This window comes from Lucilia sericata, unplaced genomic scaffold (genome assembly GCF_015586225.1).
Source record: "Lucilia sericata isolate MDLA Ls3-8-SP2 unplaced genomic scaffold, ASM1558622v1 Contig000859F_arrow, whole genome shotgun sequence".
Lineage (NCBI taxonomy): Eukaryota > Metazoa > Arthropoda > Insecta > Diptera > Calliphoridae > Lucilia > Lucilia sericata.
Window position 1 is genome coordinate 78,475 of NW_023994850.1, and position 18,449 is coordinate 96,923.

Genomic DNA, 18,449 nt, shown 5'->3' on the forward strand with positions numbered 1-18,449 from the left:
TGGATAAGCATAACGAAATCATAACAATAATGTTAATTATATTGTTTTTCAAAAGAAAGAAAGAACAAAAATTTAGTCAGTTTCAAGTCAGCACATGTGTGCTGTCATAAACCTTTAGTGTTTGCCAACTTTATTCTACACTTGCCATTTTTATGGCTAAACACAACTGTTCTTAACGGTTTGCCAGAGAGAGAGAAAATTCTTGTTTAAATTAAAGGAAAAATAGTTCATTAATTATTTCCAGTTAATAAAAGGTTTATTAGGAAAATAATTCTTAACTATTGCAAAAACAAGGTTTATTAGTTCAAAAACCTTAAACATTACTGATACATACCAAGAATCAAAATTTTTTTCAGAACCGTAAAAAAAGAACTGTATTATACTGTTTACAAATTTTAATAGAAAATTTTATCCAAGCGACAAATTTTTATAGTAAATTTAAACCTGGCGACTATTTCTAGGGAAAATTGTAAGCCAGCGTCAAATTTTTATAGATAATTTTACGTCGGCGACAAATTTTTATAGCAAATTTGAAGCTGGCGACAAATTTTTATACAAAATTTTAAGCTGGCGACCAATTTTTATAGAAAATTTTAAGCTGGCGACATATTTCTAGCGACAGTTTTTTACATAAGAGTTTATACTAGCGATAAATATATATACAATTTATTTTGGTGTAAAATTTGTTCAGATGAATTTAGGTAAGCGACAATTTTTTATAGAAAACTTAACGCTAGTGACAAATGTTTATATAAAATTTTATGCTAGCGACAATTTTTTACTGAAAATTTTTATAGAAAATTTTACGTTCAAGACACATTTTTTAGAAAATTTTACGCTCGAAACACATTTTTATAGAAAATTTTACGTTGGACACATTTTTATAGAATATTGTACGCTAGCGACAAATTTTTAGAAAAAACTTTATGGTGTAAAATTTGTTCAGATGAATTTAGGTAAGCGACAATTTTTTATAGAAAACTTAACGCTAGTGACAAATGTTTATATAAAATTTTATGCTAGCGACATAAAATTGTCGCTGGCGACAATTTTACTGAACATTTTTATAGAAAATATTACGCTCAAGACACATTTTTTAGAAAATTTTACGCTCGAAACACATTTTTATAGAAAATTTTACGTTGAACACATTTTATAGAATATTGTACGCTAGCGACAAATTTTTAGAAAAAACTTTATGCTAGTGACACATTTCTATAGAAAGTTGTATGCTAGCGACAAATTTTATAAAAAATTTGAAGTTGGCTACAACTTTTTTAGAACATTGAAGCTATTGACACATTTTTATAGAAATTTGGACGCTTGCGACACATTTTTATTGAAAATTGTACGCTAGCGACACATTATTATAGAAAATTTTAGACACATTTTTATAGCAAATTTTATGTTAGCGACAAATTTTTATAGAAAATATTAAAGCGTAAAATTTTAAGCCAGCGACAAATATTTACAGAAAAATTTACTCTAGTGTATTTTTTATATCGAATTTGAAGCTGACGACAAATGTTTACATAATATTTTATGCTAGCGACAAATTTGTATATAAAATGTTACAGAGACAGATTCTTACTAGCTACAAATGATTAAAGAAAATTTGAAGCTGGCGACAATTTATTTTTAAAAAATTTTAGCTAGCAACACATTTTTATAAAAAATTTAACATCGACGACAAATTTTATAAAAGAATATTAAAAAAACTTTACTTTGTCGCTGGCGACAATTTTCAAACATAAATTTTGAATTTTGCGACAAATTTTTATATAAAAATGTTACGCTAGCGACAAATTCTTAAAGAAAATGTTACGCTAGAGACAAATTCTTATAGACAATTTTACTAGCGACAAATTTTTATAGAAAATTTGAAGCTAGCGACTATTTTTTTTATAAAATTTTAGCTAGCAACTCATTTTTATAAAAAAATGTAACACCGACGACAAATTTTATAAAAAAATACTTTTATAGAAAATTTTACGACAATTTTCAAACATAAATTTTGAATTTTGCTAAAAATTTCAAATTTAATTAACTTTACCCCATTATTGTATTAAATGAACTTAATTTGATCTAATTCTTACAATTCTTAAAAATATATTTAAATTAATTTTCATATTAATGATTTCTGAACCCTCCATCTCTTCCTACATCTCTAACAGACAAGCATGTTGCATGCCATAGTTTCTTTTCAGTCAATATTTTTCTTAACCAAAGTGTGATTTGAACCCAAACCACAACAATTTCAAGTCAACAAAAAAAAATCGAAAATAAAACATAATAACTAAGGCAACAAACATTAAGCAAAACATATAGAAAAAACCTTAAAGGCGCACATGCCGTATTGGCTAGCCTGAGCCTCTCTATAAAGCCATGTTGCACTAAAGCATAAGCCACAATATTAAGCCACAACACAGACTCCAAACATAAAAGGCGCTTAAAGCTGTGCTTTTTTCCTGACTTGAATTATTTTTTTATATTTTATTCGAGTATATGTAAAAATTGCTACAATTCTTGCATATTTTTTTCCTAAAGGCCCGTTTTTTTTTTGTGGGGAGTTTGTGTTATTAGTTTTTTACGTTTATTGCAAACAACTTGAGTTATTCTAAAGGATAAATCAGTGGTTTATGGGGGGGTGAAGAGCAGCAAGGTGTGTTTGTTTGCTAATAACTGACAGCAGACTGGCAAGTCCGCATTCTTTTAAAGGTTGCCAACTTTAAAAATCTTTACAAAAAAGGTCTGCTTGCTTGCCTTGCAACTCTTAACTTGTTACAAATTCTTTTTTTATTATTATTGTCGCAGTTGTTGTTGTTGTAGTCGTTTTTGGTTTATAAGTAAATTAAGTTTTGGTTCGTATGCTTGCATTTTTTTCTGTTGTTGTTGCTTAGATTACGTTCGTTTTCTTTCGGGGCATTCTTTTGTGAAAAACGCATTCAAAACTCCACTCACATACTCTCACAACTACAAAAATGTAGGCGTGCAGCAAAAAACAACAAAAAATAGCCGGCTTTTGCATATTTTACTCTGCTTCTCTTTTTATGGTTTAGTTCTGGAATTTGTTTTTGTTGGTTTTAAGTTGCAATTTGACTAGAATTGTAATCAGGGATGGAAATTTATTCTTAAAACTAGACCTGGGGAAGATTTTTGAAAAGGACTTTGTTGCAAGTTGAGGCCAATGGTAATTTTAGTTTAGTTCTAGTTCAGGTCAAGTATCTGTTCTAGTTAATACCAGCTCAGTTTTAATTCAGTTCTAATCTAGTTCTATTCTTGTTCAATTTTAGTTCTAGTTCTCCACTAGTTATATTTTAGCTCAGTTCTAGTTCAGTTCTAGTTCAGTTCTGGTTCTGTTCTAGTTCAGTTCTAGTTCAGTTCTAGTTCAGTTCTAGTTCAGTTCTAGTTCAGTTCTAGTTCAGTTCTAGTTCAGTTCTAGTTCAGTTCTAGTTCAGTTCTAGTTCAGTTCTAGTTTAGTTCTAGTTCAGTTCTAGTTCAGTTCTAGTTCAGTTCTAGTTCAGTTCTAGTTCAGTTCTAGTTCAGTTCTAGTTCAGTTCTAGTTCAGTTCTAGTTCAGTTCTAGTTCAGTTCTAGTTCAGTTCTAGTTCAGTTCTAGTTCAGTTCTAGTTCAGTTCTAGTTCAGTTCTAGTTCAGTTCTAGTTCAGTTCTAGTCTAGTTCAGTTCTAGTTCAGTTCTAGTTCAGTTCTAGTTCAGTTCTAGTTCTAGTTCAGTTCTAGTTCAGTTCTAGTTCAGTTCTAGTTCAGTTCTATTTCAGTTCTAGTTCAGTTCTACTTCAGTTCTACTTCAGTTCTAGTTCAGTTCTAGTTCAGTTCTAGTTCAGTTCTAGTTCAGTTCTAGTTCAGTTCTAGTTCAGTTCTAGTTCAGTTCTAGTTCAGTTCTAGTTCAGTTCTAGTTCAGTTCTAGTTCAGTTCTAGTTCAGTTCTAGTTCAGTTCTAGTTCAGTTCTAGTTCAGTTCTAGTTCAGTTCTAGTTCTAGTTCAGTTCTAGTTCAGTTCTAGTTCTGTTCTGGTTCTGTTCTCGTTTTGTTCTCGTTCTGTTCTAGTGCTGTTCTAGTTCTGTTCTAGTTCTGTTCTACTTCTGCTCTAGTCATGTTCTGGTTATGTTCTAGTTGATTTCAGCTTTACATCCCTGCCTGAACAATTTATGTTAGGAATTTGTAATTATTGGTCTTTGGTTTCGTTATATATCTTGTTATTTGTTTGCCTTTTTCACTCCTAGTTTAAAATTTTTTCCCATTTTTTTTCGTTGGTCTGCGCTGCGCTGTCTCATGCATAAGGAATTTAATTTTTCTCGTATATAATTGATAAATGCTTTAAGACATTTAGAGCAGCTCCTGGTTATTACACACAAATTTTTTTGCAACATTCGTTAACTTTAAAATGGGCTTGTTAGAGTTTTGTGTCAATAGTTTTTTTTTTTTATTTTTGCTTTGGCTGGTTTCAATGTATATTTTTCCTTTAGAATTTGTGTTTACAGCAATTGCCTGGCCTAAGTAGTAGAAATATTTTGAAAGGATTGTTTTTTATGGGTTTTTAATTAATTTAAAATGATTTTTATAGATTCTGAGAAGATTTAAAGATCATAAGATAAATGAATTCATAGCTACTAGAGCTGTGGTGAAATTATGGAAGAAAAAATGGGGAAAACATTTAAATTGATTTTAATTAAAGCAAAGCAATAGAAATAAAGGACTTTTTATGAGTTTGGAAAAATTTAGTAAAAACCATGGGAGATCTAGGGCTAATTTTAAAAGTTAATGAATGTTTGAAGCAAATAATTACCCTGAACTGCAAAAAATTTATTAAATTTAAAATAAGGAAATTTTATTTATAATTATATGAAAATTGAAAAAAAAAAAAACATTTCTTTATTTAATTTGTAATTCAATTCAAATCTATTGTATTACATGTGATATTTGTAATTTCAAACAAAAACTAAAAAATGTTAACAACTAATTGTTAATTTATACATTTGAAAATAATAACAATTGTAGAAAAAAAAACTAAAATCTTTTAGTTGCAATATTAGTTTATTGCCATTTTATAAAAGCCACTAGAGCAAATAATTGCTTAAAACATAAAAAATATTGAAATTGAAAAAATTCAGCTACAAAATAAATAACCACAAATCGAAATGGAAAATTAGAAAAAAAGGAAGCAGAAAACTTGCAAGTTTTCACTTTAATACACATATTTTTTTCCAACATTTTCTTGTTGTGGTCATCATTGACTACAATTTTCAAATTTCCATAAAGTGTAACGGTCAACTTGAATTTTTATTTCTTATTCCACATTTCTTTATTACTTTTTTTTGTTTTGTTTAAGAGTTTCTTTTGTGTAAAATGTGTTATTACTGGGTGACTTACATTTTTTATTTAATACTATTTTGTTTTTAATGGAAAACAATTACATTTTGTAATTATTTTTTTGTGTGTTTTCTTTATACTTTCTTATTAACTAAACCAAACCGTTAAGTTGAATATTTAAACTAATTTTTTTGCAGTTTGTTTTTTATATTTATAATTTATAAAAAACCAACTAATGTGAGAAAATTTGTGTTTTTTATGCAAATTTGTTTATAAGACAGGTTTAACACTTCTTAATGAAAATATTTTGCTTTGTGGGAACATTTTTTTAAAATAAAACTTAGTATAAATTAAGCATTAAGAAAGCCTAGCTGTAAGTGTGTTAAACTACATATAATAAGCCTATCATTTAAAACAAACTGTAATTAAATTTTTTAATTCATTGAAGTTTTTTCTAAACTAATTTAAATTATTAGTGTGAAAATTTTAAGTAATTTTTAAACCACCCTCGTATATTTATTTAAATAATTTGTTTCCAAATTTTATCAGCTTTCCACAACATTTAAAATTTCCGAAATTGGTCTACTACTTTTGGAGTTATTGGTATTTTTCTAAAATTCTCTACAATTAATATTAATCATACGCCCTATTTGACAATTTTAATAAACTTAATAATTTTAAGCTTAGCAAGGTTTTAAAAGAGAATTTAACTATCAATTCGTTTATAGTTAAATATTTATCATATTTTAAGCATATTAAAACTTTGCACAGTGGGTCTTAAAAAAGAGAAGAAACAAGTGAAAATTGAAATTTATGAAAAATTTTTAATTAATAAAAACTTAAGTTTTAAAGGCGCTAAATAATATAGGGATGGACTTGTAACTATTAACATTTTGTTGTATAACCAAGAATCTCTAAAAAAGTGAAATTTTTAACAATCTTATGATGTCCGTATATCCGTATGACTGTTGCACCAAAAGCTTTCCAAATACCGAGATCTCTTACTACTTCTTGAAGCTATTAAAAGTCTTCTAAGAACCTATAACACTTAGGGGCAAACTTATAAAATCTATAAATCTATTATAACATCCATTTAAACAATCTAACCAAGTCCGTCTGTCTGGTAGAATTTTGAAAAAACTGATTTGAAAATGGCCATAATTCTTGTAGACATTTAGAGTTTTCAGAACCCTCGATAACAAAAGTACAACTGAAAGTTAGTTAAGGATTTGAAATTGATTGAATAGGATTTATTTTAACGTCCCAGCAATGTCCATCTCTGTGTTGCATCCATTTAAACATTCTAGCAATGTCCGTCTGTCTGAGATTAGCTTGAGATCAACATTTCTAGGGCCATATATATTTTAAAGGCCCATATTTTGGATCAATTTATTAAACACATGTACGAGAATCTCGCTATTAAAAGTTAGTAAAATTGTTCTATAAATAGCTGGGTTATAAGCCATGAACAAAATTAATTTTTATAATTTTTTTGAAATATATTTGTATGTGTAAGTCAAATCAACAACAAATTTAATGGTTTCAATTAAACTTCCATAATGTTCCTAATTATTTTGTTATTAAAATAGAACGTTCGATGGATTTTGCAAAAAAATGAGGTGGAAAATATTATATAAAACAGTTTTTAACAAATCAAATATAATATAATTTTTTTGGGCAATAAATTATTAAAAACTCATTAGATTGTTAAATATGTATAAATAAACCTTCAAAAAAACCTTTTAAAATTTTGCATTTGTATTTGCAATTAACACCTGCAAATTGTGCAAAAAGAAAAAATAAAACTAAAAATACCAGAAAAACATTCTTTAGCGTAATAAATATTAACATAATACTAAGATAAGCGGACAGACAGACAATAATATGTTTTGCATACAAAAAAAAAAAAAAAACTAATAATAATTACAAGCTTAGTATATAAGCAACACCATTTCCAACACAATTCCGAACAATTTTTAACTAAATTCAAAATTTTTTTAATATTTAAAAATTTTTTTGTTGTGTTAAAGACATTTTTTTCAAACTTAAAATTTGGTTTAGATTTTTTTTAAAATTCTTTAGTAAATGATGTAATATTCATTGTTGCAATTGTTTAAGCAGAAGTAGAAGTGTTACTTTTTCATTTCTGTTTAATACCTCTATTGAAAATGTCATGTTAAATTACTCTAAACACTATAATTATTTAACTGTCAATCAATTGTAAATATTTTAAATTTTTGCCATAAAAATTATGTATTATTATAGCAATTATTTTTCCTATAATTATTCTTATTTGTAATGTAATTTTTCTCTTCTTTTTTCTAGATTATGTTTTCTATAACAGAATTTCGCAATATCGTTAAGCTGTATTAGGAAAGAGTTCGGTGAGAACTTTTTGCTTAAATATTTATACCGAAAGCATGCGCCTATTTAAGACGCGCAAATCCATAGATACTTCTCAAAATCCCTTGGCATCGGATAGTCAAACCTCTAATCATTCACCGGTAGCAACATGTGCCTCGAAATTTACCAAATCAATAAGTGGTTCTTCTACCATATCATCGTCTTTGCCCGATTTGCACGATAATTCACCCGTTATGATTTTAAGTTGCACGAATTTAAGTACCAGCGGTACTCCAAATATAGCAGTTTCCTCTTCAGCTCATACTACACCGCCCAAGAGTAATGATTCCCTGTCGCCGCAACAATGTTCTACACCCGGTATACACTATCAAGCTGCTCAACAAAATCTTAATTACTCGCATAGCGGTAGGCAAACCCCTTCGGCTTTATCTGTGGCCTCTTTAAATGATGCTGTTCTACAGAGACCGGCCAGTGTGCATATTTTTAATCATAAGGCCAATTCTTTATTGTTAAATTATGGTGGCAGTAGTAATGATATAACCGGTCCACCAAATGGTCAATACCAAAAGTATTCTCAAAGTACAAATAATGGCACAATATCGCGAGGTTTGTTGGGGCAACATCATCGTAATACCTCTTCTTCGAGTAGTTGTATATATGAAAAGTCTAATGGTGCTGCTGGAGCAAGAAATTCGATTGGTGGCAGTTTGAATATAACACCGAATGGTTGTAATAGCAAACAGAGTAATTCTTTGCAACTAATGGGTTCGAATGGTAAGTTTGCTAGCTAGTTTTTATATTAAAAGCTTAAAGCTTTAAGAAAAAGCTTTTTTCGTTTGCGTTTAAATCCAAAGCTTTATGTTTAGTTATAAAATCTACTTTTATATTAAAAGCTTAAAGCTTTAAGATAAAGCTTAAAAGCTAATAGAACAACAATTCTGAGATAAGTTTTCCGACAATTATTTTACTAAAATAAAAGTTTTATGTTTTTAAGAGCTTTTTTAGTTTGTTGCTTACCATTAAAAGCTTTAAGCTTTATATAAAAAGCTTGAAATAAATTCAATTTAAGCTTTAAACGAAACAAAAATCAAGATTTTACTTTTCATATCAAAAGCTTAATGCCAATGTTTTCGTTATTAGATGATTTTTTGGAATTTCATCCAAATGACTAGTATTTTACTAAAATTAAAAGCTTTAAGCTTTTTAGAACAGCAATAGTTTTTGACTAAAAATTTTAAAATTTCAAGGAGAAGCTTATGCATTTTCGTTTTCAAAGTTTAGATGTGGAACCTACTTTTAATTGATGATCTAAACTTTATGATTTCGATTAGAAATGTATTAGAATTTAAAGCTTTATGTCAAAGCTTCATATCTAATGATTAATTATAAGGGAGTAAACATTGTTGGAAACTACATTTAAAAGCTACCAGCATTAAAAGTAAAATTTAAAGCTTTTAGTCTGATGTCGGAGTGCCTGCTACAAAAGTTTGTAGCGCAAAGCTTCGCATCGCTTGTAGCAGGCTCTCTGACATCAGCCTAAGTAAAATTTTAGAACTGGAATCTGCTTTTAATATTAAAAGCTTTAGCATAACATCTAATGAGCATAACATGTATGTACATAACATCTTATGTACATATTTTGAGAATACGTTTCAGAATTTCAACCAATTAAAATATAAAGCATTAAAAAGCTTAAAGATTAAGTTTTAAGCAAAGCTTAAAATTGGATGTTACTTTTAGTGCTAAGAGCTTTAAAGCTTTAAATCAATTTTTAGTTATTTACACTAAAATAAGATCCTATTTATTGGACTAACAAACGAACATGAAGAATCCTAAGAAGCTTTTTCATCTGTTTGAGCTTTTTTCCTCCATATACTAAACTTTTGATACTAAAAAGCTTTATTTCTTTAATCACACCATCAAAAGTATTTGAACCAGAACAATTTTTGATCTCATCTTATATAGTTAAGGCCATCGATAATTACTTTTTTATAAAAATAACTTAAAAACCTTGCATGTCTTAAAACAATTTCAATTTTTTAAATTCTAAACACTTGCACTTACTTCTCTATAACTAAACTGTGATATCAGCAATGATAGATAGACAATTAAATTACCAACAATTACCAAACAGTAGTAGACTAATAACACTTGTAAAGGAAAAACATGTTTGAAAATTTTTATTTATGTAAAAAAAACGACATTTTATTACAAATTTCAATTCAATTATACTCATTTACCAAGAAACGTTTTAAACTTGTACAATTATTTATAAACCACAAGCAATTAGTTGTATCTTTTAGATTTAAGTTAGTTTCCCAAATTATTTCAGAATTTTGCAAGCACAATATTTGTTTAGTTAATGAATTACATAAGTAATACTTATTATTAGATTTAGCTGTAGTGGCAGGTTTTAAATGATATTCATTGACATTATCATTTAAATTGTGGGGGTAATTAATTAAAATTTCCAAATTGTTACAGTTCGATTTCAAAATTAATTTATTTTCAATTAAATAAGATAACCATACAACATTATGGTTTACTGTTGAACTTAAACTAAACAAATTTTCTTGGTTGCCAGTTAAAAACGAAAGTTTTTCTTCATGTTGCAAGCTTAAGCAAAGTTTTTCACTGAAGACTAGTTGTAAAATATCGTAAGGTAGACTTTGTTTGAGATTAATTAAACCTAGTTTGATCTTATTATCATAAAAACATGTTTGTTGTAATATCAAACGTAAGCTTAAAGCTAATTTGTAATACAACATTGCACTTAAAGCTTTTTGAGCTTTAAGCTCTTTAAAAAATTCTATAAAATATATAATTTTTGTTTTATTTAAATGGTTTTGTAAATTTAAACGTTTTAATAATTTTGAGTGTAAAATTATACCATAAGTTTTATTTAAACTAAGTTTAACTGTCTGATATAAAACATCCAATGGCAAGCTGCTTAAATCTTTAGTTAAGTTTTCAAAATTTTGAAAATTTTTATATAAAATAAAAGCTTTTAAATCCAAAGCTGTTTTTTCTATAATAAGATATTCGAGATCTTTAAAAAACTTTTGCATACTTTTAAATTCCCTTAAATTTAAGTCCAGCTTTAAAGCTTGCCATAACTGTATGGCTTGTGTTTTATCTAAAGCTTCTTGCCATTTATAGTGGTTTTCATTAATAAGCTCAAAAAACATTAATTTTATTAAGGTCTGCTGTTCTAGTGTTAATAATTTTAAGCTGATTCGGTATAAATTTTCTATTTCCGTTATATTTTTTAAAATCAAAGCGGCTTGTTGTAACTGCTGTTTATGCAATTTATCCATAAATGTATCCACTATAAGACTACTGCTATTGTTGTTGTTTAAAAAAGCAGAGCTATCAGCAAATAACCCAAAAATTATCAAGAATTTTAACATATTTTTATTTAATTTTATAAATTAAACAAAAAGAGAAATATTCTTGAGCCAGCAAAGTGTAAATTAAAACTGATATAAAAATTTAAATTGTTGTAGAAGTCAAATGTTTCTTTTTCGTTTTAAAAATAACTCAATTTTAATCTTGTTGTTTGCTTTTGAATTTCATTAACAGTTCAATTACCCGATTATAAGCTGGTCACTGCTGTACCAGTGGTGGTTTTAGATGATGAACAGAAATCAATAATATCTACCACCTCCAACACCTCTACCAGTACTACAAATTCAATAGCCAGTACGGCTACAAACAGTGCTAGAAATGGTAAGTTTTCTATTAGAGCACTATAGCTCTTAAATGGACTCTAAATAGGTCTGAAACACTTTTTACAAATAAATTTATAATAATTTTATCGTTTTTAAAGATTCTAGTCTATAGTCTAGTCTATAGTCTAGTCTATAGTCTAGTCTATAGTCTAGTCTATAGTCTAGTCTATAGTCTAGTCTATAGTCTAGTCTATAGTCTAGTCTATAGTCTAGTCTATAGTCTAGTCTATAGTCTAGTCTATAGTCTTGTCTATAGTTTAGTCTATAGTCTAGTCTATAGTCTAGTTTATAGTATAGTCTATAGTCTAGTCTATAGTCTAGTCTATAGTCTAGTCTATAGTCTAGTCTATAGTCTAGTCTATAGTCTAGTCTATAGTCTAGTCTATAGTCTAGTCTATAGTCTAGTTTATTGTCTAGTCTATAGTCTAGTCTATAGTCTAGTCTATAGTCTAGTCTATATTCTAATCTATAGTCTAGTCTATAGTTTAGTCTACAGTCTAGTCTATAGTCTAGTCTATAGTCTAATCTATAGTCTAATCTATAGACTAATCTATAGTCTAATATATAATCTAATCTATAGTCTAATCTATAGTCTAATCTATAGTCCAATCTATATTCTAGTCTATAGTCTAGTCTAAAGTCTACTCTATAGTCTAGTCTATAGTCTACGCTATAGTCTAGCCTATAGTCTAATCTATAGTATACTCTATAGTCTAATCTATAGTCTAATCTGTAGTAGTAGTAAAAGTAGCAGCAAAAATTAACTCAAAAATGTTCTAATAAAAATTATAGTGTATATGTCAGCCAGTTATAGGGTCAAACTGTATGCAAGTAACTAAAACATTTGTAATATTCTTTACTTTCCTTATGCTACTACGTAATTCTAATCCGTTATTTAAAGTTTGAAAGAACACATAGAAAACTCAACATCTAATACCGGAAAAAATTTAACCTATTTAACCGCATCTAACACAAACACACACTTTTAGAGCTAAAAATCTGTGCTAATAACAAATAACAATAGATTTACTGACAGTCATCAGCCATGAGTAGTAAGTAACAAGGAAGTTTTTTTCTTTTTTTGCAAAATCATTTTGAAATCAATATTACACTTAAATGAAGCGAATTTGTATCAAATTACCCAACATGATTTACACTATTTCTAAGTTAAAGATTTCAAATGACATATTTTTCTTTTTTAACGAAAAAGAAAACTTTAATAGAGAAATGAAGTTAGGAGAAAGAGACAATGATAATAATGGGTTATGATGATAATGACTTGTCAAGAAAAAAGGGCTTAATAACAGATTTATTGGAAAGATAAAATAAAAATAGAGATATAAAAAATATATTTAAAAAATCTAAGTTCATTGTTCTTTAAAAAATATTATTATTAGTTATTTAACATGTGTCTTATATATTTTTTAAATTCCGCAGGTGCCATTTTTCTGTTTTGGCTATTTTGACTTAATAAACGTTTGATAGTTTTTATTTTTATAATGAAACAATTAAATTTTAATCGTTACCAAATTGGTTGAAAAATAATATTTTAAAAGGTTTTAAGCTGACCAAAAAAAAAAAATTTGATAATAAAACTGAAAAGAAAAACATATTTTGCACCTGTCATTAAAATGTCAAATATGTATAGAAATATTATATTTTTAGTTTTATTATGACAGTTCAACATTTTGATTGAAATAAGAATAAAACCAGTTTGGCAAATAAAATTTTGAATTTTTGTTGTTTAACACACAGATTAGCAATACTTAATAAAATTTATAAAAATTAAATGTTGCACCCTATAAAGGGCATTTAAAAAAGACTGGACCATAGACTAGACTAAACTATAGAATAGTCCATAGACTAGACTATAGACTAGACTATAGACTAGACTATAGACTAGACTATAGACTAGACTATAGACTAGACTATAGACTAGACTATAGACTAGACTATAGACTAGACTATAGACTAGACTATAGACTAGACTATAGACTAGACTATAGACTAGACTATAGACTAGACTATAGACTAGACTATAGACTAGACTATAGACTAGACTATAGACTAGACTATAGACTAGACTATAGACTAGACTATAGACTAGACTATAGACTAGACTATAGACTAGACTATAGACTAGACTATAGACTAGACTATAGACTAGACTATAGACTAGACTATAGACTAGACTATAGACTAGACTATAGACTAGACTATAGACTAGACTATAGACTAGACTATAGACTAGACTATAGACTAGACTATAGACTAGACTATAGACTAGACTATAGACTAGACTATAGACTAGACTATAGACTAGACTATAGACTAGACTATAGACTAGACTATAGACTAGACTATAGACTAGACTATAGACTAGACTATAGACTAGACTATAGACTAGACTATAGACTAGACTATAGACTAGACTATAGACTAGACTATAGACTAGACTATAGACTAGACTATAGACTAGACTATAGACTAGACTATAGACTAGACTATAGACTAGACTATAGACTAGACTATAGACTAGACTATACTAGACTATAGACTAGACTATAGACTAGACTATAGACTAGACTATAGACTAGACTATAGACTAGACTATAGACTAGACTATAGACTAGACTATAGACTAGACTATAGACTAGACTATAGACTAGACTATAGACTAGACTATAGACTAGACTATAGACTAGACTATAGACTAGACTATAGACTAGACTATAGACTAGACTATAGACTAGACTATAGACTAGACTATAGACTAGACTATAGACTAGACTATAGACTAGACTATAGACTAGACTATATACTACACTATAGGCCAAACTATAGACTAGACTGTAGGCCTGACTATAGAGTACACTACAGACTAGTTCATATACTACATGATAAATTAGTTTAAAGTCTACTGACTAAAGTATGACTAAATGCCTGATTGTAAACATTATCACAGATAACGCTTTTTGAAAGTCGTTATAACCGATCTTCAAAAATTGCTCTCTCAACTTAAGCTTTATTTGTTAAAGAAAACAAATCAAAAACGAAAAAAAAATATGAATTATGTGAACCATATTTTATGATTGTTATAAACAAAAGAATGAAAAAAAAGAGTTAAAACTTGATGGTTTTATTAATGTTTATCTGTCTGTCTGTCCTTCCAATCATACGTCTGTCTGTAACATGAACTGCACGGCATAATATCGACCATTAAATTATGCGTACGTGAGGATTTTTCTTGAATAATTGTAATTGTTTTCATGTTTTTCGTAACAAATCGAATACGATAAATGTGGTAAAAGAATGGAAATAAAGAAAATTGATTATTTGGAGTGGAAAAAAATTACAATTCTCAAGAATTCCATAATTGACTTATATAAAGTATTTGAAGAAGGTTTTTGTACCAAAAAAAAAAACAAAGTTTTGATGAAATATTATACACACGAATAAATGTGAAGTTATGCAATAAAAATTTAATTGAAAAGCGAGAAAATCGTACAAAATGAAAGTTAGCAATGGGAATTTAATACTAAATATGTATATAAAAAAGAAAATATTATTTTCTTTAAAATTATTATGTAAAATATACTATATGCGAAACTTAATAAATACGATTCTAACTTTAACTAATTAATAAATACTCAAAACTTAGCTCTACTTTGTTAAATTCCTTTTAAATATAACAATTTAGTTTGGCATTTCCTTTCAATTAAATACCAAAAACACACTCACAACCTATCAACACTATCACCAAAGAAAAGTTTTGTTAAAAAAAAATATTTCAAACATTTCAACTCTTATGGACGTTTTTAAATTTTATTTGACACTTGAGGCATTTAACATAACATTAACAATATATTAGCAAATATTATTACCATCATAATGATATAGGAAATGTAATGTAATATGATAGAAAAGAATGGAAAGAAATTCTTTTCAAACTAAAACTTCTCTTTGTTCAAAAAACTATCGCCCAACACATGCCAAACACTCATAGAGCTACAACGGCAGACAGTAAGACTCACAGACAGACGGACAGATGTATAAAAGAAGAAAAAAAAAAAACACCTCCACATATTTGAAAAATATTTTATGGTCATACTTCTAAGTACATAAAGGCACAAAACCAAGGAAACCCAAAGTAAAACTCCAAAACCATCAAATATAGTTTAACATAATAAATATGTGTAGTTAACGAGTTATAGACCTACTAACTTGGCCTTTTTGCTGTTGTTCAGCCACCACCACGACAACAACAATCATTTTTTTAAGGTGATATTTTATGAGTGTGGTATGTAAGTAAGTCTGTCTGTTTGTCCGATAGTCTGTCCCTCAGTCTGTCTGTTTGATTCTTTGTTTGTGTATATTTTGATTTTAGTAGTTTATGGTGAAATTTCCTTTTTATGAGTTAATGGCATTTTAAAAGTGTAAAATTATTGTAAAACTAAATTTGTGACAACAATTTATAACAAAAGATTTTTATATGATTATGAATTTATTAAGATTACAGTTTAAGAACGATTAAAATGTAATAAATTTAAATATTTATGGGTATAGCGGGAAAAGTTTGTTATAAATTTTAAGAATTTTTTTTTAAGGTGGAAATATAGATAGATAGATAGATAGATAGATAGATAGATAGATAGATAGATAGATAGATAGATAGATAGATAGATAGATAGATAGATAGATAGATAGATAGATAGATAGATAGATAGATAGATAGATAGATAGATAGATAGATAGATAGATAGATAGATAGATAGATAGATAGATAGATAGATAGATAGATAGATAGATAGATAGATAGATAGATAGATAGATAGATAGATAGATAGATAGATAGATAGATAGATAGATAGATAGATAGATAGATAGATAGATAGATAGATAGATAGATAGATAGATAGATAGATAGATAGATAGATAGATAGATAGATAGATAGATAGATAGATAGATAGATAGATAGATAGATAGATAGATAGATAGATAGATAGATAGATAGATAGATAGATAGATAGATAGATAGATAGATAGATAGATAGATAGATAGATAGATAGATAGATAGATAGATAGATAGATAGATAGATAGATAGATAGATAGATAGATAGATAGATAGATAGATAGATAGATAGATAGATAGATAGATAGATAGATAGATAGATAGATAGATAGATAGATAGATAGATAGATAGATAGATAGATAGATAGATAGATAGATAGATAGATAGATAGATAGATAGATAGATAGATAGATAGATAGATAGATAGATAGATAGATAGATAGATAGATAGATAGATAGATAGATAGATAGATAGATAGATAGATAGATAGATAGATAGATAGATAGATAGATAGATAGATACATAGATAGATAGATAGATAGATAGATAGATAGATAGATAGATAGATAGATAGATAGATAGATAGATAGATAGATAGATAGATAGATAGATAGATAGATAGATAGATAGATAGATAGATAGATAGATAGATAGATAGATAGATAGATAGATAGATAGATAGATAGATAGATAGATAGATAGATAGATAGATAGATAGATAGATAGATAGATAGATAGATAGATAGATAGATAGATAGATAGATAGATAGATAGATAGATAGATAGATAGATAGATAGATAGATAGATAGATAGATAGATAGATAGATAGATAGATAGATAGATAGATAGATAGATAGATAGATAGATAGATAGATAGATAGATAGATAGATAGATAGATAGATAGATAGATAGATAGATAGATAGATAGATAGATAGATAGATAGATAGATAGATAGATAAGATAGATAGATAGATAGATAGATAGATAGATAGATAGATAGATAGATAGATAGATAGATAGATAGATAGATAGATAGATAGATAGATAGATAGATAGCTAGATAGATAGATAGATAGATAGATAGATAGATAGATAGATAGATAGATAGATAGATAGATAGATAGATAGATAGATAGATAGATAGATAGATAGATAGATAGATAGATAGATAGATAGATAGATAGATAGATAGATAGATAGATAGATAGATAGATAGATAGATAGATAGATAGATAGATAGATAGATAGATAGATAGATAGATAGATAGATAGATTAATAGATAATATTAATAAGTAGATAGAGATCTAAACCGATAATTTGCTGAATGTGTTTATACCCTACACCTTCGTACAAATTTTATATATAACCTTGTCATTCCGTTTGTAATTTCCACAATATAATTTTGCGATTCAATAACTATATATCTAAATCAAACCCCAATTTTGCGAATAATCATTTGTTAAATGTTGTTATGCCCTTCACTCTTCACACAGAAGGTTATATATAAGTTGGTCATTCTGTTTGTAATTCCCATTATATAATTTTCGATACTATAACTTACCCCCGCATTTTATAAAACGAAACTTTCGTTAACGTAAAAAATTTGTATGAAGAATACTGGGAAATTTATGAAAATTTGAATTTTTTCCATACAAATTTTTTTGAACGTTTGTCGTTTCGTTTTATAAAATGAGACCCTTAATATATATTTCTATTCCTCATAGAGAATTCTATTTAACAATAAGGGTCTCATTTTATAAAACGAAACGACAAACGTTCAAAAAAATTTGTATGGAAAAAATTCATATTTTCAAAAATTTCCCTGTATTCTTCATACAAATTTTTTACGTTAACGATAGTTTCGTTTTATAAAATGAGGGGGTAACACAAATAAATTTTCTTAAGACCCCAGATATCTTCTGATTCCAATAAGTCTATGAGATATGCATGCAATAAGTTTAATATTGAGTATCTACAAAATTGGTTCGAAAATAACGAAGATATGAGTAAAAATTCGACAAAAAAACATGATTTTCTCAAAAAATTTAGCAAAAAAGGCAATATGTATATCAAAAGAAAGATATTTAGAAAATAATTATATGTTCGAAATGTATCCGAAAATATGGTTTAAAAATACGGATTTTTTTTGAGCAAATTCATTGATTT

The 18,449-nt window shown here is 27.5% G+C and overlaps 1 protein-coding gene across 1 annotated transcript in view; it reads left to right on the plus strand.

Moving 5' to 3' along the window:
- LOC119608624 (putative uncharacterized protein DDB_G0277255) overlaps positions 1 to 18,449 on the plus strand; it is a 79,505-nt gene that overhangs the window by 52,006 nt on the left and 9,050 nt on the right. The window contains 2 exon segments of the mRNA XM_037963115.1: positions 7,653 to 8,465; positions 11,274 to 11,420. Coding sequence (XP_037819043.1) covers positions 7,748 to 8,465; positions 11,274 to 11,420 — 865 coding nt within the window. The 5' untranslated portion in view covers positions 7,653 to 7,747.